Source organism: Ursus arctos, unplaced genomic scaffold (genome assembly GCF_023065955.2).
Source record: "Ursus arctos isolate Adak ecotype North America unplaced genomic scaffold, UrsArc2.0 scaffold_8, whole genome shotgun sequence".
NCBI lineage: Eukaryota > Metazoa > Chordata > Mammalia > Carnivora > Ursidae > Ursus > Ursus arctos.
In genome coordinates this window covers 36246077-36271011 of record NW_026623100.1, presented here as the reverse complement: position 1 = coordinate 36271011, position 24935 = coordinate 36246077, and the positions used below count along the sequence as shown (strand labels likewise).

Sequence of the window (24935 nt, the reverse complement as noted above, 5' to 3'; positions counted from 1 at the left end):
GCCATTATTGGGACTTCGGCCTTTCAGGGAAAGGACTGGGACAGAAGGGGGCCCCCAGCCGCCCTGCCCAGGACTCACGTCTTCTCTGGACACACGAACCAGTCTCCAGCCCAGGTCCAGCCGGCCGAGGGGCGGAAGCTATCCTTGGGGAGCTTGATCTTGCCCGTGACATCAGAAAACTTGGGGTAGGTGAGGCCTGTTGTGCCCCAGTTCCCAACGAGGGCCAGTTTGGTCTGGTTCTCATACTGGAGAGCAAGCGATAAAGAGAAGTGAGTGGGGCCCAGCGCAGCTTGGGGGGGCAGGGGACAGGCAAGGGCAGGCTGGCAGGCACTCACGGTTTCAGCGAAGACAGACAGCTTTCCCTCAGCAAACTGGTTGAACTCCTTCTCATCCACAGAAAGCCCAAACCAGAGCTTCACCCGTATCTGCACGGGCATCCGGGCTCCGGGCACCCCCTGCATGGGATACTGGATACCAGAGAAAGACAGAAACCACAATCCCCTGTAAGATCAGGATGTCCCCACTGAGGCGGGGTGGGGGGGGTCCTCCAGGGACCCCTGGGCATAGCAGCCTGATACCCCTAAATATGTGTCCTGTTGGAGAACTTACCAGAATTTCACAGAAAGAAAATGTATAATTAAGAAGGCTTCTCCACACCTGCCAAGATTCCTTCTCTCCAAAGAAGACTGCATCACCCCCACCTAGGTGCTCTCCCATAAGCTGAGCCAGGCCTAGACCAGGATCTCCCATTCTCCCCTCTCCCACCACATCCCCATTTTTGTTCTCTTCTAGAATGACCCTGCCCAGTGGAACTTTCTGCTACAAGATGGTTTTTATCTGTGTGGTCCAATCTGGTAGCACTAACCCCATGTGGCCACTGAGCACTTGAAATGCAGCTAGTGTGACTGAGGAACTCGATTTTTAGTTTTATTTCATTTTAATTTAAATTTAAATAGCCCCTTACGGCGACCATATTGGACAGCGCAGTTTGAGAACGTATCTCTGAAGGAGATACAATGATCCAGGTCTGGAAGGGGAAGAGGTTAAGACCTCCTCCTTAATTTTCAGCTTGGTTTGGGGGGGAGTGTTTTCGTTATTTTTGTTTTGGCTCGATGTTGGCGTACCATCTGATACCGCTCTCCTTTCAAGCGCTTATCAGCATGTTAACCACTAGTCACTGGTCCTCGATTGCTTATTACCTTGAAACCTTCAGAGGCTCTGCCAGAATGCAGTAACCACAACAACCCAACAGAAAACATTTATTGTCCACATCTACTCCACCGTTTGATTGAAATCAATAGAAGCGGCCTGAGAAGCAGGAGCTCCTCGCTCTCAGAACAACACATTGTCCCTTCGAGGAAGCGGCACATTAAGTCCCTAGGTGTCGTGACCGTGAGCCTGGAGGGTTACCTCCTCTGCAACGGGGGCTGATGAGAGGAGAAAGGAGCTCTGATGGCTTCAGAAGAGGGAAGGGGGGCCAGAGTACGAGGTCGCCAACAGCTTTGGGAGGCCCAGGTCCCTGGAGGGAGAGCCCGGGCCAGGTACGGGGAAAGGACGGGGTGCAATAGACAGTCTCCCCCCTTCACCCAGCCTCTCTGCTTTTGGTTCATCCTCGGTGCAGCCTGGAGGAGGCCCTGACCCCACATGTCACCCTCTGGGCAACCTCCCATGACCGTTCACTTCAGCTGTCCCCTCCCTGGGGTGGTGAGTGGCCTTTTTCCCTCCAAACCGCCAGCCCCAGGGAGATGGCAGGAATGCCTGACCCCCCCTTCCCCCTCCACCCCCCGTCTCTCCCCTGCCCTCCCCCAGACGGGGCCAGCCTGCCGGACCCAAAATAGCAACAGCAAATAAAGAAATGTCTAGTTTGGGGCTCCTCTCCCTCTCTACTGGTGCTCATTTTTTCCAACTTTGGTTTAAGTTAAGAAACACCAATGTTTTCTTGGTCTCTGCTTGCTGCCAACATTTTTGTACAGCTTGCTCAGGAGCTACTGGCGGGGCTCAGAAACTCAGTGGGGAAGACTTCGAGAAACAATTCTATATCTTTTTTTTTTTTTTCTGCTTGGAATCGGGGAACATTTTTCAGTTTGTGTCTCCCCAAGGATGCAGGGCCGAGAGGTCAGAGCCTACGGTTCTTCCTCCCGCAGCGCATCCCCACCTGCGCTCCAGCCAGCCAGGCTTCCCTGCTGTGCCTCCCCCCCCTCCCCCCGGCCACGGGCAGCTCCTTGACTTCCTTTCCCTTCTGCCCTGCTCGGCAAGGAGCTGGCCAAGGGGATAGAAAGGCAGGATGCTAGGAGGTGAGGAAAGCCGGGGGACGGGCCTCAGGTGGCGTGTAGACAGGTGAGAGGGGGCAGCCCACTGCCTGACATGTCCCCATCCTCTTTCTAAGCAAAGCTGGCCTCTCCAATGACCCTGAGTCCGGGTATCTGCTCACCTCTGCCTCTACCTTGGCCTCCAGTCGTGCTGGTGGGGCCTCCTCTGGCCAGGGAGCAAGGGAGCACCCCAGAAGAAAAAGGGGACAAGAGGGGAAAGGAACTGATATTCATTGGTCACCTCGTTCCAGCAAGACCCATGACCTGTGTCACCTGGTTCAACCCTCAAAACCTGTGAAGTGGGCAGCCTGATGCTCATTTTACAGCTGAGAAGACAGCTAGCAGTTCAGAGAGGTCAGGCAACCTACCCAAGGCCACACAGGCTTCCTGCCCACCCTGCCACCCGTCCACACGCAATGTACTGTTGAAACCTGCCCTCTCTACCCAGCCCAGGGCACAATGAGAAAGACTGGCTGATCTATGAATGGGTTGACCGGCAGGCACTCAGAGGTTCAAGGCTGAGGCTAGCCAACAACGACTTCCTGGAAGAGGAGAGGGGGGTGCTGCTCCCTGGTGTGGATGGAAGGAGGGGCCGGGAAGGGAAGGCTGAGAGCAAGGGGCTGGGGAAGATGGGCCAGCTGGGCTGAAGGCCAGGCAGCTTATAATTAATGCCAACAGAGCCATCTGGAGTGAGTGGTGAGTGGCGAGGGGCAGGCCCACCTCCCAGGCCACTCCTCCTCCAGCAGGACAGCCTCCGTGACAGCCCTCCAGACAGGGACCCTCCCCTCGGGCCAGGCAGTCAACAGCCCAGGAAGGGATTTCCCTGAATAGCGTCCTGGCCTCCAGGCCACAGTACCCCCACCAAAACAGCCTTGGCTCTGTGTGCCACACTGACCCAGAGAGGAGGATGGGGCACCTGCTCGCGTCCCCGTCGCCCAGCCTGAGGCTGGCCAGTACCCTGAAAGAAGACGGACGGGGAGCAAGGGTGGGGGTTGGAGGAACAGAAAAGGGAGAAGAGATGCGGGCAGGACAACATGAGGGGCCCTGGATTACTTGCCCCCAGCTCCCAGATGGGACAGAGCCATAGGCACACCAGTGCCCAGACACCAGCCCTCCCACAGGCAAGAACTTGAACCTGAGCCTGACCCCAGCTGGAGCCAAAGCACTCAGGCAGGGCAAGAGGTCCGTACCAGGGCTCTTAGAGGCTGGGGTGGGGCCTGAGGGCTGCACCCCCCTACCAGAGACCTGGTGATGAGATTGAGAACAGCCTCGGGAGTCAGCCCCTCCCAGACAGCCTGGGGGGTGGGGAGCAGGGGGCACAGACCCTGTCTCATTCATTTCCAGCACCCTGTGATTCCAGCTCTCACCTGCCAACTTTCTAGCCCAGGTGTGTGGGGTCTAGGGACTTGGCAGGGGAGAGAGAAGGGAAATGGCTTTACACGAAGCCCTCCACCCCTTCCGAGAGCCTACAGACTCTCAGTCGGGTGGAGACCAGAAGGAGACATGGAAGGGGAAGGGAACGACCTGGGAGAAAATATGATCATGACCTGAGAAAAAAGAACCCACTTTGAGAAATATCGTCTGCAGCTTCCCACAGTTCTTGCCGCAGTAGCTGGCTCCGCGCCGGGAGAAGAGGACCTCATGCGCGGGCACCCGCTGATACGCCACTCGCTTGTCGCCCTGCAGCATCCAGATGATGACGTCGGGCAGGCTGTTCTGGGGCTGGAGAGAGGGTGGCAGTCAGGGTGGGAAGGCCCACGCCCCACAGCCCACCATGAGCCACCTCTCCTCCCAGCTTCCAGCTCCCCCACCCCCCACCCCCGAGAGCCTCCTTGACCCCCCACGGCTGGCTCGGCCGCTCTGCCTTCGGCGGCTAGGAACCCCCAAGCACGGGGCATGAGGCTGCCTCCGCTCACATGAGGAGCCTGCCAAAAACGCACTGGGCTGAGTTCACATTTCCTGGGAAAACACACTCCTGCCGGGAGCCCAGCGCTTATCTTCTTAGATCCCTTCCACTGGGCAGACAGATGCTCCCGGGGGCGCAGAGATTGGAGGATTTGATTTGACCCGAGAGATGACATCACACTTACGATGCTACCCTTCTTCCTCAGCCCTGAGAGTAGCAGCGAATCCCCAGATGCGCCCCTTCCCGAAGGACACTCCCCCCTTCTCCCTCTAATAGCAGGGACTTGTGGGGTCTGGCCCTTTACTGGGCCTTGTGACATTGGGCTCTGAAAATGGTGACCAGCCCAGAACAAAACTGCAAGGCCTGAGCCCCTCAGAGCCAGTAACTCAGAGCAAAAACCGTTGGGAACAGCCCACCTGCTTCCAAGGTTGGTGAGCAAAGTGTGCTCAGTGAGGTGGCGCTGGGTCTCTCCCCAGGGCCACGGCTGAGAGCTGACACTCCTGGAGCCTCACGGGGCATTTCGTGGTTTCACTTACTCCCTGCAGCGGGGACAGGCAGCCCCATTGGCCAGGTGAGGAAATTAAGCTCAAAGAGGGTAGGAGCCAACCAGGTTTTTCTGCCTCCAAACAGTGGTTCCCAACCACGATCCCAGTGTGGTTCCCCAGAGCAGCAGCAATAGCAGCTCCCGAGAAGGTGCTAGAAATGCAAATTCTCAGGCTCTACCTGGGACCTGCAGAGTCAGGCAGGGCTTATAACCTGTTTTAACAAACCCTTCAGGGGATTCTGACGCACCTTCAAATTTGAGAAAGGCACTCTCTGGGATCCCTTGCTGTCAGGAGCACCCATCTGACCTTAAGCCCTCCCGGCCGTAAACAATGTGTGCGAGAGTTCCAGGGGCCATCTGGGCCAAGATGGTGGAAGACCAGCCCAAGCGGACGGTCTGCAGCCACTGCATGGGGCCAGCCTGCGACTGGGCGACAGAGTGCTCCCCCGGGTAGCTGGCCACATCCCCGAAGCCCTGTTCCAAGATGGGCCCAAGGCTGACTCTCAGGGACCAACTTTTTGGGCTGCCTTCCCCTTCTGACCAGTCCCCCACCTCCTGGACTCCCTCTCCCCTTCAATGACTTGCTCCTCCAGAAGCCCCTCTCAGGCCCTGCCCTTTTCCACACTCCGTCCGGGGAGATCCTTCCTCACCAGCCCATCGCCTCCGTAGGGGGACCACACACCTCTGGCCGGAGTGGGCAGCCACTGGTCTGCCCGTGACACATGAGCAGAACCTTATCCTCGTTCTGGACAACTTTGTGGCATGCTTGCTTGCCCTGGGAACTGGGCTGGGGGTGCGGGGTACCTGACCAGGGGCAAGGAGGGGGGTGGTATACAGGTGGGGACAAACTACAGCCACTTCTCTCTGATTAGATATGACAAAGTTCACAGTCCTCCAAATAGAGCCTCCTCAGGCCTGGGGCTGGGAGGCAGGCAGGAGAGCAAGAAATACAGGGCCCCCAGCGAGGCAGGTTTGAGGCCAGGGGTCAGGTCCCTGGGGAAGCAGACCCCAGCACTGAACTGGAGCCAGGCGCCCCAGGATTCTGGGCCCAGCTCCGTCTCCGACATACTTTGGTGACATGGACTGAACACATGTATTGAGCACATGGAGGGCACTGATTGAGCACCTAGTGCACACCAGGCTCTCAGCTAGGCCGCATAACACCCAGTCTCCAGTTGCATCCTGTCTCTTCCTGCTGTGAACAGGGGACATTGCGGCTCAGAAGAACTGAGTCAGCTGTCCAAGCTCACCCAGCAACGGGGCCGGAGTTGGATCATGGTCCAGACAGTCCCCCATGTGCCGCCCAGTTCTGATGTCCTCAGGCAGGAAGGAAGACACCCCGCAGGGTTTCCTACCTCCTCGGCCAGGGCACGGAGCCGCAGGAGCCAGTCTTCAGCCTGCTCCAGGGCGGCCGGGAGCCCGCCGTGCCCGAGCTTCAGGGCCAGCGCCGCCTCTGCGATCTGGCTTAGGTGACGGCTACGCAGCCTGTGCAGGTACTGGTCCAGGTGGGTGGCAGAGGGTGTCTCGTGGACATCACCCAGGGGCTGGCTGTGAGCGACAGACAGATGGGATGAGCCCGGCACTCACCCAGGTCCAAGCGCACATGCTGTCCACGCACATGTGAACAGAGCCGCCAAACCCACACCCTCAGCCTGCCTGCCAGGTGCTCCGGGTGCCCTAGGTGCCTTCTCCAGCCTGACCCGCATGCACAGTCATCTCCATGTGACCTGCTCCATCCTCACCTCCTCCAGGAAGCCTGCCCTGCTCCACAGGCCTCCTGCTCCAAAGACCCTCAGCCCTCTACCCTGGAGCTGCCTGTTTGAAATTTAGGAGTTTTTTGCATGTGTGTCCCCTCTGCCCAAATGACCGCAAGCCCTCAGAGGGCCCAACAGGTCCCTCTGTGCCCCCTTGCATTCTCCCAGAGCACAGGCCAGAGTGCTAAGTTGCCCTTGGCTGAAATGAATCCATTCTGTTGCACGCACACTTTCTTCAGGAAGGAAATTTATGGACCCCTGACAAGCCACTGCAGACGCTGTGGGGAGGCCGGCAGCCAGCAATACAGATGTGTCGACCTGGGGCAGCCCCAGGACACCCCCTCCAGAACCCTCTGTTTGGGAAGCCTTTGGAGAGGAGGTAGGGGGTACATATAGCCCCAGAAATACAGCCCCACGTGGGGGTTGGGTTTAAACTCCATCCTGTTCGAGGCACAGAACTCTGACCTCCCCATCCCATGGGCTCCCCAGAAGTCCTCCTTCATATGGCTCTTCCTCACCATACCAAGCCTCTGGGGTCAGTCAATACACACGCAGGGTCATGCGGGAAGGGGGCTGGGGGCGTCTGCGCTCTCCCTCACCATGCAGGGGCCCTCTAGATGATGCCTGCTTGAGGGGGGGAGCCGCTTCACCCCCGCCCCACCCCCACTGAGCCCTTGACTCCCAAACAGGACATCAGTCAAACCCGCTCCACCAGTTCTGCCCCCACCACTTGCAGCCCCCCCACCTCACACTCCCCTCCCCGCAGTGTCTCGACTCCGGCTCCCGGCTGATTTATTTTTCTGCCAATTTCCCCGAGCTATGCAGAACCAATTACCGCGGAGCGCAGCGGCACCGCCGCCGCCAGATACACCACTCTGGCAGGCCCTCGGCGCACTACATTTTTCCTGTTATTTTTTTTAATTGAATTTTTAGGGTGGGGGGAGCAGTACGCAAACTCCATCTCGGGAAACTTAAGCCCCGGGGCCTGTCTCAGGTCACGTACTGCACACCCTGTAGTAATATAATATTTACTGCCCCGAGGGTGCCGCGGATGGGGCTGCCCCGGGCCAGGAGAGGGGCGGCCTCCGTCCCCAGCCCACTCGATTCGTGGTGGAGGGGCATGCCGGGTGGGTAAAGGGGGGCCTGGGGCAGAGTCCTGGGCTGGGGCCTGCCTGGGAAGGAGGCCTGAGTGGGCCCGAGGGCGGGGGCAGGCAGATCTGGAGTTGGATCCGGAGAGCGGAGCCAACCAGGGTGATTTACGCTCCCAGCCTGGGTCGGGAGCTGGGAGGGACTGCCATACAGACCACCAAAGGGAGATTTTCATGGAGGCCACCAGCCCAGCCAAGACTCCCCCAAAACAGCCAGAACCCGTGACTGTCACCAACAAGATGTCTTGGCCCTTTCCCGCCCCAGGAAAGCCCAAGGCGGTGGGGACTGAACGAAAGGGAGACTGGGAAGAGGAGGTCGGATGACACTGTGTCCCCACCCCAAACAGGGGCGGTCGCCCTGCCAACCCTGGCTGACTTGGAAATGGTGGGCAGGCCCAGGGCGGCTCAGGAGGGCAGAGCTGCACAAAGTCGCTGCCGACCCCTGCGGTGACACGGGTATCTTCACCAGGTACAACCGCCCAGAAGGGGCAGTGTCCAGCCTGAAAGGTGAACTGGTCCAGCAGTCATTCATTTCACTCCTCACGAACAACAGCTCCGCCGGTCCAGACAGGGCTGGGTCCGGAGCACCCAGAACAGAGAGGCAAACAGGCTAGACCCCCACTGAGCAGCCTCAGAGTCAGCAGTGCTTCCAGGAGGAAGCCAGTCAGGCCAAGAAGAGCCTGGCAGTGTTCCGGAACAGTATGTGCACAGGACGAAGGCTCAGAGGCAGGAGGGAGCACACATGGGGAGCCGAGAGCTAGATAAGCCAGCACAGAGGCTCCAAAGGGCCGGAGGGTAGGACTGTTGGGGTCTGTGAGGCAGAGAGGGAGTGGGGCCAGAGAGGCCCGTCCATCAGGATGAGAGCTGGGACCTTTCCTGAAGGCAGTGGCAGCCGCTGAGGGCTGAAGCCGAGGCGGCATGGCACAGTTTGAGTAAGACTCCACAGAATGAACTGGATGTGCTGGCAGACATCCAGGTAGAGAGGTGCAGCGGGCAGAGGGGTCCGCGGGTCTAAGGATGAGCGGAGAAGGCTGGGCTAGAGGAACAGAGGGCGCACCCTGGCAGGGGAAGGGGGGGCCAGGAGGGAGAGGAGCCAGGCAGAGAGAGGGTGTGGAACGAAGGACACCGATTTGGGAGGTGGGACAGGGGCTGGCTGAAGGAATGGGGAGCAGCTAGTGGTCGGCTGTGACCCACTGGTGTGGGGCCCCAGTGCCTGGCTGCTCTGAGCGACAGCCCAGAGCCGAAGGGGACGGCAGCCGTCTCACGGCTGCCCCAGGGCTATTGCTGGCGTCAAGTGGTGCCTGAAGGATTCGGTCCTGATCTTCAGTATTCCTCCCTGGAGAGCCATCTGTGCATTCCAAGAAGATGGGAAGCATCCCTTCCCACCTCCTGACCTGGGGCCAACGCCCCCAGGAGGCCCCCAGACACCTCTATCCCCAGCAGAGTGACTCAAAGGGGACCAGGCTTTGGCAGAAGTGTGTTTAGCTGAATCCTCTGAGAACAGAGCCCTGAGAGGGGCAGTGAGGGCAGCCCAAGACTTGGGTCCCACCGGTCTCAGAAGCTTCAGGCACCTGACACCTGCCAAGGTCCACATAACACATCAGTCATGAGCAGTGCTGCAGGGAGAACCCAGAGCCTGGTCCGCCCTCCATACACGGGCTGTCAGGCCAGGCCAGTGGTATACGGCGAGTCACTTGGAGCCCCTCTCCACACTGACTGCCCCCCCCTCCCGTGTGCCCCTCCAGCTTCACTCTGTCCTCCAACCTCCAGACCACAGATGCCCTCGGGTACCTCCCACCAACACGGCCAGTCCTAAGCTCCTCGTCTTCCCCAGAAGCTGCTCTTCTCCCACAGACCCCTGAGAATGGCCCTGCTGTCCACCCAGCTGCTCTGGCCCGAGCTGGGGGATCACTCTGCACCTTCCTTGGGCCCCCACATCTAACCCACCAGCAAATCCTGTTCATTAGAGAGTGATACAGCCACGGGCTCAGCCGCTTGGAGAAGACTGAATCTGAGCAAGTTAACGAACCTCTCCGTGCCTCAGTTTTCTCGTCTATGAAGCGTGGACCTCTCTCCTTCCCAGCTCGTAAGGTGCTTATGGCTAGTTCTCACGTGTAAAGTGCTCATAAACAGCACCGCGCACGGCAAGTGCTCATTAGGAGGCTGTGGTCGTTATGCCCCCTACAGAGTCCACAGGGCCCTCTGCCTCTCTCAGCCCCCAGCCCTCCCCATGTCCCTGGCTTAGGTGACACCTTTGTCCAGTGTCCCCTCACCACCACCACCAACACAGCCCTCACCCTGCAGCCAGAACGAGCATCTGAACCATGGGGATCCCCGTGGCCCCCGCAAGCCTCCCAGGGCTGAGCTTACCACAGTGGACCCCTGAGGCCTAGCTATCCCATTTGGGCTTCCTCTTCCCCTGACAACCCATGGACACGGCAGGCATTGCAGGCTTTGCACCTTTGCCTGGGCAGTCCCGTCTCCAAAGGCTGCTACTCCTCCTTCAAGTTCGCGTAGGGAGCATCCCCCTCTCCAGGAAGCCCCCCGGAATTGAGTCTGAGTGCAACGCACCTGCCCCGAGCTCCTGCAGCACATGCCTCCAGCTCCCCAACACACTCTGCTTCCTTGCTCACTTTCGCATCTGTCACCTCTGGAGGGGGCTGAAGCTGCAGCCTGGTCAATATGCTTTAGGCTCTAGGAAGGTTTGGGAATGCGTGGATGACCTGCCTGGAATTCCACCCCTGGGCTGTGCTGGCCGGTGGTGGGTTCTTTGGGGTAATGTTTTGTTTGATAAAGTTTGATAAAGATGCACTTCCCAGCTGGGGTACGAAGGACAAGAAGGGGCTCTTCATCAGACAGAGTGTGAAGGCACTTCTCGGACACTCAGGAGAAGGCGGGATGATAAGATTGAGGGGAGCCTAGAATACACTTTCATACATTTACCCTTAACCCAGCAGACAGCAGAAAGGCAACTATGTATCATTAGGTCCATTTCACAGCTGAGAAAACTGAGGTCCAGAGGAGTGAAGCTGCCCAAAGCCACAGTGCTGGTTAGAGGGACAAGAACCTAAGTCTCCTGACACTTCTTCCTAACAGTAATTACAGCTACCATCTATTACATACTTCCTAAAGGACCAAGCATTTTGCTTATGTGCTATTATAAGCAGTTATTCTTAACGTGAGGTTGAAGATGAAGAAAGCAAGGCTCAGAGCAGGTGGGTGGTGAGCCCCAAATTGCCCAGCAGGGGAGGAGATGCCAAGATGCCTCCCCTTCCGCTGGGCCCCTGAGCAGCCCCATTCCCCATCACCCCCAGAGCCCTCTTTTCCTGAAGTCGATAGAAGGCTAAGTGGAAGCCGTGGTCCCCAACGTGGCCTTGGGGAGGAGGGGCACCGTCACCCCCACCAGCCAGCTCCTCCTGGAGATTCCATCAGGGAACTAAGAGGTCGGGGATCAGAGACACAATGCTCCCCATTCAGGTGAGCCGGGCCGCCCCGGGCCCACAGCTGCCGCCGCTGCAGGGAGATTTATGACCTGCTCTAAATGTCACCTTTTCAACTCCCCGCGCTGGCTCCGCCACCTTTGGACTCAGCACGGGCTGGACTGCTGGCCAAGCGTGGCTGGGGAGACGTGCCGCCGCTCACTGCCACACACGAACACTCCCAGGGAAAGGGCCTCGCTGAGCCAGGAGGGGAGGGCGCGTGGGTGCCAGGATCCCCCCCTACCTGCAGTCTGAGATGAGCTCATCCATCAGCTGAGCCAACAGGGAGTCCACGTCCTCGGCGTTGCACTGCGCCTTCACGGCCAAGTGGACTTGCTCCAGGGCAGCTTCCTGTGGAACAGGCAGGCAAGGGTTGGGACCATCCCTGCGGGTGGAAGGTACACACCAGACTCGCAACCCCTAGGCCCTGTCACCGAAATCTGACACTGACGCCCTGAACCAAAGGAGAGAACAGTGCGAACAGAGAAGGCAGAGCCCGGATGTAAGAAACCGGGATCTGTCTTACCTCAAGAACCTTCCAGGGCTCCCCATGCCAAACAGATCCAAATTCCCAAGCCTGGGACTCCAACCTCAGGCCTGGTTACAAGGCCTTGAGTGCCATGTGCAGGCTCCCACAGAACTCTGCTGCCTTCCGCTCCTCCCAGGGCCCCTCCAGCCGGTCTGCCATCTCACAGGGGAGAGACCCTCTGAGCCCACACCAGTCCCCACCTGGAATGTTCTATCCCTCCCAAATCCTCCTGCCCAAGCAGGCTCGAGCCCCTCCTTCCTTCAGGAACACTCAGACCACCTCCAATAACAGAGAGTTCCCTCTCCAAAAGCGCGGCCCAGTCACTCCCAGGTCACGTCCGTCTCCTATGGAGCCCCTCTGCAGCTGTCTCCGCGGGCCTCAGCCCTGAGCTGGGAGAGCGCTCACAGAATATCTGTCAGGTCAAGGGCTTGCCCCTCTGTTCCCTCGGGTCCCCTCCCCACCCATCGGCCTCCGTGAGTCTGTGCCATGCGGAGGACAGGCCTTGGGAAGAACACAGGCCCCCAGGGAGTGTCTTGTGAGAGAACGGCCACCCCAGAAGATGGAGTCTGGACTTGCAGAGGAAGGACTCCAAGTCCTCCAGAACCTGGGTGCTGGCTGGTCTCCTCCCTCCCCAAGAGCTGCCAGTCTCAGGAAGCCTGGCCGCCATGCCTTCACATAAGCCGGCATCCCCTTTCTGCCCATCCAAGACCACCGTCCTCCCCTTCCCCTCCCCTGTCCTCCTTGCTTTGCTCACAGACATGCCCGAGCCTCTGCAACCCCTTCCCCCCACCCCACTGCTCCTGGCTCATTCCAACAGCGCGGCCACACCTGCCTCCCCCAGGTTCCCGTGGGGTATACTTCACGTCAGACACACACAGACGCAGCCTGGAGTCACCCCCAGGATCACCAGCTACCCACCCTTGGTCTCCACACCTCTGTCCGCTTCGTTCTCCTCCACTCTATGGCCGAGCATCGGGCCCTCAGCTCTCGGCATCACGGGGAAGCCCCAGGGGATCCCCTGGTCACCTCTGAAGCACAGCTCACTGCCTGACCTCACACACTCTACTTCTCCCTGCCTTCCCAACTCCCCAGCCACCAAGTCCTCCAGCTTTGTCCCCGAGGTCCCCTCCTGCCCAGTGCTTGTCACTGCTCCCAGACCACTGGCCATGGCGGCCTAACAGGGCTCCTGCCTCCCGTCTCCTCGCTACCTCTGCGATGCCCTCCTGATGCCCCTTGGCCCTCTCCCTCCTCTGAGTGCCCGCCCTTCCTCAGGGCACTCCTGGAATGTCACTGGCCCTTGGGTGTCACCCTCCGTATGAGGGTGTGGGTGAACCTGCGCTTGCCCTCACTAATCTGGCCCCTGAAGGCAGGGCAGCCCCTTGTCCAAGTCCCCCTTGTGGCCGCAAGCCTCCAGCACAAACCCCGGCGTGTGGTCGGAAGCGAAGGCATTTGATGAATGAACGCGGGCGTGCGTGCGTGAATGGGTGCAAGGCTCCGTCCTGCTGCTCCAGCTTTGTGCCTCTCCACTCCTTCTCTGCACTGTCTCCTACCTCACTGGACCCCCAGATCATTCGTGCTCCCTCTCCTCCCTTCCCACTAGCAGGACTAGATCTCCAACCCGGCAAGCCATGGTCAGGACACAAGGGACCCCAGGCATCGTGAGAGTCTGCAGGCATAGCTGTGGGTAAGGGCGTGCACCCCTGGGGGCCTGGTCTATGGACACCCGTGGGGGCATGGTGCAGCCTCAAGGGGTGTGCAGGGGTGAGGCAGCTTCCACTCACCAGCCGGTCCGCGATCCTGAGCAGCTGGTTCTGAGCCTCAACTCTGTGGCTGATGTCCTCCCAGTAGGATGACAGCACCACCACGGGCTTCACGTTGCCCCAGGGCAAGTAGTAGTAGTGGCACCCTGGAAGGACGCGAAGGGCCTGGTCCTGAGCCAGGAGTGCAGGGGCGGGCGGGCAGGGGACCAAGGGCGGGACAGATTCAGACACCTGCTGCCTCCCACTACGAATCCCCGAGGACATACACGCGTGGCCCAGATTCCCCAGTGGCCGCACAGGGTGCCTGAGCTCCCTTCATCTGTGGTACGGTCAGCGCCACGCTCTTGACGGCTCTTGAGCACATCTAGAGGGGCTGCTGGAAGGACCCTGGGAAACCCACACTCTCCAAAATCTCTACACGAAGCCAAATAGCCACCATGAAATCAACTATGGCCCTGGGTCAGGATCAGTGCTGACCACAGCCCGTTTCGGGAGCCCAAACTGTGGTCCTGGCAGCAGAGACCCACCCGGAGGGGAGTGGGGAGTGGTGGGCGGCCCCGGGGGAACAGAGCAGCGAGTTACCCCAAACGGGGTTGCCTGCGCCAGGGCCTTCGGGAGGGCCTCCAGCAGTTAGCTCTGCGGGAGAAGCAGGATTTCGGGTTGGGCCCCCGCTCTGTGGCCCGGATCCCAGACGGCGCAGCCCCCGGCCTCACCGTCAAAGACCGCCCGGCTGTACTGGGTGGTGGAGGCCAGCGGCAGGCACGTGGTATCGAACTTGTTGCCATAGTTCCCAATGCTGACCTCGAACTGGATGGCATCGTCCACATCCTGGAGCATGGAGGCCGAGTAGAAGGCGGCAAAGAGGGAGTACTTACGCCTCCGGAGATACTTCTGGGGGCAGAAAGGGCAGCCGATGGGTCATGGGAGGAGGAAGGAAGACACTGGGGTGGGGAGGGGTCACATGTCTGGCAGGCCCTGGCCGTGACTGGCGCCCAATAAATCCTGGCTGGACGGATGGGTGGTGAATGGTCCAGCGAAGCAACAGTGCCCAGATTTGGTTACTAACTGAGCAAACTCATTCCAGGCCTGTGTGTTTGGCCATGTTCCTCTAATAAGGTCTGCTCCTCCAAGGTCATGCTGCTCCTTAATCCAAACCAGCAGCCATGGCACCGCTCCCCCCCCCCACGGGGAAGCCTGGTCTCCTGCATCTGCCATTCAAAAGGGGCCAAAGGCTCTAAACCACCATGCCGCTGCCCAGAGCTCCCACCCCATGCCACTCGGGGTCCCCAGCACGCCACCCAGCTCTGCGGTAGACACAACCTGCCATGTGCTGGGGAGGAATGTCCCCTCTGGGCACCGGGCACATGGCTGAGGACACAGCAGGCTCTCGGTCTAAACCAAGATGACTTTGCAAACCCCTTCATGGAAAGCAGAAAGAAGAGAGTTCCCACAACCGGGTTGGGGAATAACGTGAACGGTAATAACAGCTAATGTGTATTGACAGCTCACTGCATACGGCTTTGAATGAATGTAATTCTCACAACAATCTTAGGAGGTAAGCATACTTACTACCCCTACGTCATTGATAGGGAAGGTGCTAGAGCCGGTAAGTGGTCAAGCCAGGATTCAAACCAGTGCTATCTGAGTCTGAGAGCTTAACCCACCATGCAGACCCCATCCAGCCTCCTCCTGGCCACGAGGCTCAGCTTTCCCACTTGCTGCTCTGGCACATTTGAGCCTCAGTGTCCTCATCTGTAAAATGGAGATACTGAAAGCAGCCGCCTCACAGGTGCTGGGAGGACTCCGTGACATCCAGCGTTACTAGCATGGTGTCTGACATATGGTGAGTGATTCATACGTGTCAGCTGTTCCTACGTTATTGTATAAAATAGACCTCTCACTTTGCATCAAGCTCTAGGCCTGTAAAATATTTTCATTTATCTTCTTTGAGCCTCTGAACATTCCTCAGGGAGACAGAATAGCCGTGGGGTTACCGGTACTTCCCAGCGGAGGCACTGAGGCACAGAGGGGTGCAGGCACCGACCGTGGGTGGAGCTGAGCCCTCCTCCACCACGACACTAGGAGCCAGCCCCGTTTGGCTGCCACCTCCTTCACCCCTTCCAGAGCCACACCCCTCACCTCCACCCGAAGGATGTCATCCGCAGGGAGGTCCTCCACCTTTTGGTCGCTGTGCTCCACCAGCTTGGTCTCCAGGGAGAGCAGAAGCCGACCTCGGTAGGCCACACCTTCTCCCTAAGAGAGGAGGTTGGGTCACCAGGAGCAGGGGGGATGGAGGGGAGGAGAGGAAGGAAAGGGGCCTGATCCGGCCCTGAAGTTGCTCATCTCCCAGGCAACCAGGAGGGCCCTGGGCCACCCACCACCCCCCCCCTGCAGATAAGGAAACGGTGGCCCAGAGAGTTCGGGGGATGTGACAGGCCGTCCAGATGAGCAGTACCAGACTCCAACCCAGCCAGAGGACAGATGGACCTGACACAGAGGTGGCCTGGGTCCCTCAGGGGCCAGGAAAATGAGGAGGCCAGGGGGTCAGGCTAGCCCTGAAGAAGAAGCAAAGGGGAGGGAGTGACAAGGAAGAAGGGGCCAGGAGGGGGCCAGGCAGAAGGAGGGTTCTTTGAGGCGGGAGCTGTCTGGCCCTGGGCCCACTCAAGCCCCATCAGGCCCTTGGAGTCCGGACCGGAGCAGATGCTGCCCAGGCTGGGACGGCCCTGCACGCAGGCCCGGGGATTTGGGTGTGTGGGGTGCTGGTGGGCTCACCTTGCCCGTGTTGAGTTCTGCGTAGGGGTCCGGGAAGCCGGTGAACTCCCTGGGGCTGCCGTAGAGGTTGACGTAGCAGGGCCCAAAGGTGGGGAGGAAGCCCAGATGGTCGTCCACTGGGAGACACGGGTGGGGGTCAGAGGAGCCAGCCCCGTGGCACTTTCTAGTGCTCAACCCAGCCAGCTTCAGGCCTGAGCCCATCCCTGGCCCTCAGTTCCCTGAACATATGCAGGATGCAGCAACCGCAAGGGCATAAGACTCGTGACACCCACCATTGTCTCCCATAGGCCCCTTGAGCCTCACCACTCTGCCGAGACGTGGAGATGTGTATTACTTTATCACAGATGAGAAAACTGAGGCTCAGAGATGTGAAGGAACACCTCACTACAAAGTGGCATTACCCAAAAGGCTCTGAGCTCAAAGCCAATGCACTTAGCCAGCATGCAAAGCTGGGGCTCAGGGCCCTCCATTGCCCTGCCCCCTCAGGCTGCACCCCGCCCTGCATCCCACTCCCTCCTGCACAGGACTATGGGAGCCACAAAGGAGGCCACCCCCTGGGGAGCCAGGGCGGGGACCTGGTTAGAGGTCCCAAGCTACAAGGCAGCCCCCCCCCGCCCCCCTGGCCACATGTCCCCCTTACCCCCATGTCGTTATGAAGTCAAGACAGATTACCTAACAGCCCTGACTTATGCCAGCATTCTGTCTCCCTCCCCATGTTGTACAAAGAACCACCTTTCAGTGGAACAGGCTGGAGGAGGGTGGAAAGGAGAATCCCACAATGATGAGGGAAATATTTTCTCTACATCACTTCCCTCCTTTCAGAGGCCCTCTGCTGTTAGGTCACGATTTTCCAGCCAACAGCCAAGGACAGGACTTCACTGGACATACTCTGAGAACCCTGAAAAGCCAGGGTGTCTCTTCCAGAGGAAGTTGGGGGGAGAGGCTGTTTCCAGAACGCCACAAGTGGGAAGTGGGCCCACAAGCAGGAATCATCTGGGATGATCCACTCCATAGGAGCAAGGATGGGGCAAGGTAGGCACGGAACGAATGGCCTCGGCAAGGAAATGCATGATCCAGACCTAAGGACAGGAGCTGTGAACCCCGAGTCCCGCCATGTGTCTAGAACCTGGGTGATGTGGGGTGAGCAGGGACAGGGCTTGAGAAACAGGTACGGCCAGCCAGAGCGCAGGAGCGTGCCTCCCCACAGAGCCGGCCACCGTCTCGGCTCTCCCCCCAGTCCCCAGCACACACAGGGCTCTGGCATTTGGGACAGAGGTGGGAGGCCCAGGAGGAGGAAACTAACATGGGCTTTACTAATTATTTGTACTAATCATCTCCATTATGATTTGCCTTGTGAACTTCAAGAGTTTTCCACTCACCCTGGCCTCCTCCTGGTCCCCAAGATGCCTTGCCTGGCCCCCGCCCCACAGCGCCCTGCCTGAGAGAGTGGACTCATTTGAGCCTGAGCGGGAGCCCAGCAGGTTCAGGAAAGGGCTGGGGGAGGGGGCAGAAGGAGGAAAATTGTCTTTAAAGCATGCCAAGAGATTTTCATATTCAACAGCCAAAGGTAAGCGCAGGGACCCTGGTGGTGAATCTCAGGCCCACCTCAGACAAATCAAAAACTTCCCAGTAACCAGCACCCTTTCCCCTCCAGCTAAAACCCCAAGGCCCACCCCCTTGACATCCCTAGGGGGAAAGCACATACGGTCCATGGCTGGAGAAGGCTTGACCACACCTGCAGGCTCCTCTGAAGCGTAGAGAAATGGAAAAGGGGTTAGGATGGACATGACTGGGAGGAGGACTGGTTACATGAACGGGCATGTGGATGGAGAGCTGGCAGACAGACAGATGGAAAGACAGACAGCTCCTGTGTGGGAAACACATGTGGCCCAAGGCCCCACCCCCAGCCCAGCTGTGAATTTATCACAAACGAAATCATCGTCATGCCACCCTCCCCCCCAGCCAGACACAGCCCCTTAGCGTCGGGGTGAGCCCTGAGGTCCCTCCCCACCACTGTCGCCTACCTATGTCTGTGTGCTGTTTGCCAATTGAAAATGGGACCTGAAACTTGACTCAGTACATTCAAGTAATAACCCAGAAAAGAAATAGTGATTTTTTTTTCTATGTTATAGCCAAATAAGTGAGGGAAACAAAGTACAGACACAAAGAGAGGGTGGGGGAAACACGAACAGGCGGTGAGGCACACCCCGCACTCCGCCCAGCAAGCAGGTTGACACTTGAGACCAAGTTCACGCAGCAACGGCATTTCAAGGTACAACATCTCCATCTAGTGGCCACTTTCAGGATTGCCACCGAGGGCACCATGTTGCATTTTCACAACAGCAGGCACTGGGATCTGGGTTCAGGCACCTGGTACTTCAAAGGAAGCTCAGTGCCGAACACTGTCCATTAGCAGAAGGTTCTACACACTTGGATGTGCCCCTAAATGCTGGTAAGGGGTATCTAGAAATGACAGATGCAAGGAAGGAGAAGCAAGAAATGAGAGAAGAAAGGAAGGAGATTCTCTAGCACCCTTCTGGGCTCTTGGAATCTATCCCTCACGTCTAGGCAGATCTAAGACACCCCACAGGGAGTGGGCACCCTTCAGTCTCCTTTCATGGCCCTCTCTGACTTCAGCCTCTTCCTGCATTCTGGCCCTCCCTGTTTCCTCCTCCAACCAGCTGAGTGTAACCAGGTCTGGGGTCATGACCAAGCCTGCGGATATGGCTGGTGAAATCTTTTGATTATTTTCATTCGTTGGTCATCTTTATCTGTTTGACTCCTCCCCAAAATATATATCTATGACTATTTCCCCATAGCTCCATGACTACAGTTAAGAGCCAACAGTTGAGCAAAATAGTGTGAAGGAGGACCGAGGAAGAGACACAGAGAGAAAGAGTGAAGACACGAGAGAAGGGGAACAGTGAAGTCCAGATATGAGGCCAGGGCACCTGGTGCAGAAGGCAGCAGAAGGGCGAGGCCCAGCTGCAGGGGGCCCAGGCCCTGGGACCCAGCCCCACAGCTCTCTACAGCCAGGCCTCAGCGAGGAATGCCAGCTAGCAGAAGTCAGAGCTGCAGAAACCATAATTCATGGCCATTTTCATATCCACAGGAATAGGTTTTCATCAGTGGGGGAGCCAGGCCTCTGGTCATGGAGGAGCTTTTAGCCACAGGGAGAGGACCAACACGGGCACAGCTGCAGCGCCGAGGAGAGCAGCAGCCAGGGCCCACCGGAAGGAAACAGATTTCATTTTAAGCTCCTTCCAAATGATTACAAACAGACCTGGCCAGTTATCTCAGGCTAATGAGGCCAAGGTCACAGCTCTGACCGCCATGTGCTTCTTGCAGAAGCAAACTCGGCTTCACATCCACAGACCGACTCCGATTCCTGGCTGTAAACCGGTGCCCAGCCTAGACACAGATGTCCCCCTAACCCCGCCAGCCGTCTGACCAACACACGCCTCTGAGGTCCAGGAGGACCAAGCGGGTGGCTGCCGACCAGCCTATTTCCCAGGGGCGCCCTTCACGAATCCCTTCATTTCTTCATTCTTCCGTTCGCTCATTCAACAAACCTCATCAGGCACAGCGCTGGGCACCGAGTGAGATGTGGCCCTGCTGGCAACTTTGACCAACGATTCCTAATTTGGGGGCAGGAGCACAGGCCTCCAGGTACCGAAGATCATTCCAGGTTCTCTCCTCTGTGTCTGCAGACAGCTCACAAAGTCAAGGGCAAAGCGACCGGTGAAGCCACCTAACACAAAGCCACCATTCAGTCCTTATCACCCTCTGCCAAAACGCAAGTGTCCTGCTGTGTTTTCCCCAAGCCCAGAGAACCAGAGCTGTAGAAGCCCCAGAACACTGAGGAATATTCCCAGTTTTGTGGCCTGAGCCACCAAGGCCAACTCCCTCACCCGAGGAAAGCCAGACAAGACCAAGGGCAGGCCGTCCCGGCCCCGTGAGCCGCACATCACAGCCCTGCAGACAGTGTCCACAGACACCGGCGTCTCCTCCTGGAGAAGCTGAGGCCGTTACCTGCCGCCAGCCCTGCCAGCTCCCTCCCTCAGCACATCTCCCGTGCCCACAGTTGGCGGCCTGACACGAGCCGGTGCCAGACAGGAGGAGAGGCTGAGCACTGCTGGGAAGTCATCATCTATGCTCCAAAGAACAAAACACACACACATACACAAACAAAAAAACTTCGGGTTTCTTAGAAAAAAGTGCAAGCTACAAGTGCCATCCTTGCAGCATGATTTCCATGCGTATAAAGTTATAAAACAATCTGTGTGGTTTCATGGGTCTTGTGTGCCCGTTACTTTTTGATAGAACTGCAGCTTCTAAGGAAATCGCTCCTTTTTAAAAAACAAAATTTCTACTAAATGCTTCGGAGCACAGGGTCCAAGGAATACTTGAGTGAGCCCAGGCAAACTTGCGGGCAGACGTGCTTAAGAGGCCAGTGTTAGGTCCTGTCCTCACTGGAAAGAAAAACAAAAACATGAAAATAAAAGCTCCTGGTTGGGGCAAATATTCTGGTGAACCGGGAGGTGGGGGAATATAGAGAAACAACTGGTTTTTACAGTTTGGTCGAGTTGGGGCTTTGGGAGCCCTGAGAAAGTGGTATCATGCATTGCCCAGGTAGGCTAGATACCCCTCATGCGAAGGAAAAACATGAACAGTTGAAAGGAAAGTTGGAGTGACACGTCCTGAGACGGTCTTGTGACAAATGGGAGAAGCTGGACGGGGAGCACAGCAAACGCTAACCTGCAGCGCCCCAGAAAGCGACGCACCTCTGAGAGAAGGGACATCAGAGGCGTCATGAAGCACGGCTCCATTTTGAGCAATAAGTTACACTCTTGTATTGTTTCCAAGATCAAGCTATTTAGTAACGCATTTAAAACTGATTAGCCATAGTTGCAAGAAGATTCTCATTTATTCCCAAAACAATCTGCGGGAGAGGAGGAACCCACCTTCCAAGGCCTCCCTGAACCACGCGTGGTTGCCCATGACCTGAGCGCCATCTAGTGGCCAAATAAACATCTTCCTCACATTCCCATTAAAACTTTCACAGCGACCCTGAAAAAGATCCAGGCCAACATCACCAACAGTAATGAAGACTGATGGGGAGACAGGAATCTAAACTCTCCCGCCAGCAGCTGATGGCAGACACAGCTGTAGCCTCTTCAAACAGTAGCCGTCAGAGAACAGTCAGAAGGTCACGTTGTGCTTCTACCAGGGCCCCTGGATTCTAAGGGTGGAGGACAGCACCAATGGGAAAACCGGAGAAGGTTCCTTCCATACCAGGAGTTTTATTTCCAAGGGGTCCAGAATGCCCTCTCTCCTACCCCATCCTCATGATGCACTGCCCCCCACCTCAAATCTTTCTACCTGTCCATCCAAAATAGCCATTCTCAGAAATTATCTGAACAGCACCAGAGACAAAGGACTACATCCTGGCATGATTGTTCCCAGCCGGGAGGGGGAGGGGGAGGGGCAGGGGCAGGAGGGGCCCTCCTAGCAGTGCCCTGTGGAAGGCAGTTTTTGTGAATTCCACCGATTGAAAGTATCAACGATGAAGCCAAAACAGCAGAGAGCAACTAGATATTAAAGCTGAGTGAGGACACCTGGAATTTCACTGCACAATTCTGTATTTCATGTGTGTTTGAATTTTCTAGAACTAAAAGGTGGGGGTTTTAATGTTCCAGAGAACCTAGAAGAAGGGGTTGCTCAACTTCAAGAGCACTAGGGGGAATCTTCCAGAAACTGGGCACATTCACCTGTGCTCCAGGTAAAGATTTGTCAAGATGGAGGGACAGAGAACAAAGTACCTGTCTGTAGAAGGACACCAACACTGACCAGGTAGGTCTTGCTAAAGAGTAAATAAAGGAGAAGGGAAGATCCATAGAGTACCAACCAAGATAGCATAGCTATCTCTGCAATCTCTGTAAGACTCCAGAGAACATTTACCTGAAAGTCTCAGGAAATGATTTGGAATTTCAACAGAGTGCAAGAAGACATAGCTTTTATGGAACAAAGCAAACTTCTGGGAGAGAACAGACACACACAAAAAAATGGAAATATCAAAGGAATGACAGAGGGAAAAGAAGGCGGGACGAGAAACTAAAAATGCAATGGCCCATTTTAAACCCCATGGAAAGCAGTCAGGAGAACTGGTACAGGGGAAAAATCAGATTAGTGATGCAGAAAGCCAATAATAATGATACTATGCAGCAAATGTTACTTTACTTTAGGGTTTCATGTGTACCAGACGCTCTAAGAATGTTACATTTATAATCTCACTGGATCTTTACAACAACCTTACGAGGCCAGGACTGGGGAGAGGAGAGGAGTGACTCACTCAGTTACAAAGAAGCAGAATTGGGACCCAAGCTGCCTGCTTCCAGAGCTCCTGCTCTTATCCCTACCCCACCCTGCCTTCAGCTCCTCGTGCTCCCATGTTAGAATAAATTATTCCTCAACTCAGATTTAAAAAATTCACCATGTCTCAAAATTCAATGAAGAGTCCTGCCTCTGGATACATCAAAGCAATTTTCACCATAAGAAAAAAGATGCATTCCTACAAGCAGCATCTAGTTAGAAAAAAGTAAACTACCTACAATAAAATCAAATCTGCTCTCGGAAAGTGCATCTGAATAGATTCAAAATAGACTAAATATTTAAATGTAAAAAAAAAATTTAAAGAGGATTAAATATAACCTTAGGGTTTGCTGAAAGCCAAACTCATGACCTATGGGGCAGAAACCGTATCATTGTTTAGATAAGAGATTTTGAAAATAAGCACAAGAAGTTAATTAGAAAGTCCTAAGAGACTTTCTAAAATAAGTTGAATAGAGTTAAAATAAGAGTAAAAAGATGAAAGAATAAAATATTAGAAAAGAAAAAATTAGAAAATTAAGAAAAAGTATTAGAATTGATAAATAAATCCAGAAGTTGATTCTTTGAGAAGTCCAACAAAGTGTGTGTGTGTGTGTGTGTGTGTGTGTGTGTGTGTGTGTGTTGGCACTGGCGGGGGGGAGACTTGTAACAAGGCTAATCAAGAAAGAAAACTCACACACATACCATTAAAAATAAGAAAGGGGAAAATACCACAGGTAGAGAGAACTGTTTAAATTATAGAAGACTGCTCTCTCCAACAACTATGTAAATAAATTAGAGCTCAGCATAGTGAATACTCTTCTAGGAAGATATATATTATCAAAATTGACTATCATAAAAGTAATGAACTAAAAATAACAGTGATCACAGGAGAAACTGAGAAGTTTTTAAAGAGTTAGTGCTATACCCACTCAAAAAGGGCACCCAGCCCATCTGGTTTTATGGGTGAATTCTTTCAAACCCTCAAAAGACTATATTCTTATGTTATATAAACTGCTCCAGATGTTAGAAAACACTTTAAATCTTTCCAATTAATTTTACAGAGCCAGCATTACCCAGATACCAAAACCTAAGAAATAGCAAGCAGACATACCAATTAAAGATAATAGAAAATCAAGAAACAGGCCCAAGAACACATTTAGGAATTTAGTAGGGGATAAAGGTGGCATTTCAAAATACAGGGGAAAGATTATTCAATATGCACTGTGGGTATTACCAAGAACAATTGTGAAAAAAAATAATGTTAGGTCCTTGTCTTATTGGCTAAGGAAAAGGTTAACAGATTTGGTCACATAAAAATTTTAAATTTGTATACATCATATCCTACTAAGTGGTAAAATAAAACAGACAACAATTATTTAGCACTAATATGACAGGCAGAAAGTTAACATCCATATATATACAGAACTCTTACAAAACAATGAGAAAAAGACAAACATACCATCAGAAATATGGACCAAGACAATGAACAGGCAACTTATAGTAGAATAACTATAAAGTATATAAATATATATAATATGTAAATATAAATTAATTAGTAAAACATTTTTAAACTTGCATTCATCAACTTTAGCAGCTACTGATGAAATGAAAATTAAGGCGACAATGAATTTCACCCATCAAATTGACAAAGTTCTTTTTTAATATTATTTTACCCTGTGTTGGTGAAGGTACAGCAAAAGAAGCTCATGTGAGTGACCAGAGGGTACGTGAGTCCAGTCTTTCTGAAGGGTAATTTTGATATTTACACAAATCGCTTTAAAATGTACAAATCCTTTGATACAGCAATTCCACATCTAGGTATTCATTCCAAAAAAAATCATGAACTGTGTAAAGATTCAGCTACAAAAATATTCAATAAAAGTTAGTTCTTTATAATGTAGAAATTAGAAAGCACCTGAGTATTCGTCACCAACTAGTTAACGTGGATTATGGTACAGTCACACAATGGAATATGTGTATTCATTTAAAATACACTGTAGAAGAATATTTAATAACATGAATAAACATCTCTGGTGTGTAGCCAAGTGACAAAAAGCGATTTTCGAAACAATTGTTTCAAAACAGTGTTTAATGCACACACATGTGTATGTGTCCACATACATACATACACACGAAAATCCCCCAGAACATTAATAATTAGCTCTTGTCTGGGGCGGGGGGAAGCAGATGAGGAATTCTACGGGTGAGTTTTACATTCTTCTTCATTATCTTTAAAATTTTACAAAATGAACATGGCCTACTTTTTAACCGACCAATGAAAGCTATTTCAAAATAGAAGCTGCTAGAGCACGGTTGGCCAGCATGGAGCCTGGTGCTGGGCACGGTTAGAGGCACTGATGTT

At 55.0% G+C, this 24935-nt stretch overlaps 1 protein-coding gene across 34 annotated transcripts in view; it reads right to left on the bottom strand.

Annotated features, from left to right (window-relative positions):
• The window catches only part of DYSF (dysferlin), a 209874-nt gene that overhangs the window by 104358 nt on the left and 80581 nt on the right, over nt 1-24935 (bottom strand). For 19 of the 34 annotated variants that reach the window (XM_044392323.3, XM_044392349.3, XM_044392335.3 and 16 more), the window contains 10 exons: nt 17907-17948; nt 16202-16317; nt 15569-15682; nt 14143-14320; nt 13451-13575; nt 11385-11491; nt 6115-6307; nt 3876-4031; nt 336-467; nt 79-245 (listed from right to left, as the gene is read on the bottom strand). In XM_044392323.3, coding sequence (XP_044248258.2) covers nt 79-245; nt 336-467; nt 3876-4031; nt 6115-6307; nt 11385-11491; nt 13451-13575; nt 14143-14320; nt 15569-15682; nt 16202-16317; nt 17907-17948 — 1330 coding nt within the window. The remainder of the gene's footprint in view (nt 1-78; nt 246-335; nt 468-3875; nt 4032-6114; nt 6308-11384; nt 11492-13450; nt 13576-14142; nt 14321-15568; nt 15683-16201; nt 16318-17906; nt 17949-24935) is intronic. The other 15 variants (XM_026483173.4, XM_026483192.4, XM_048222691.2 and 12 more) reach the window with 1 other exon arrangement.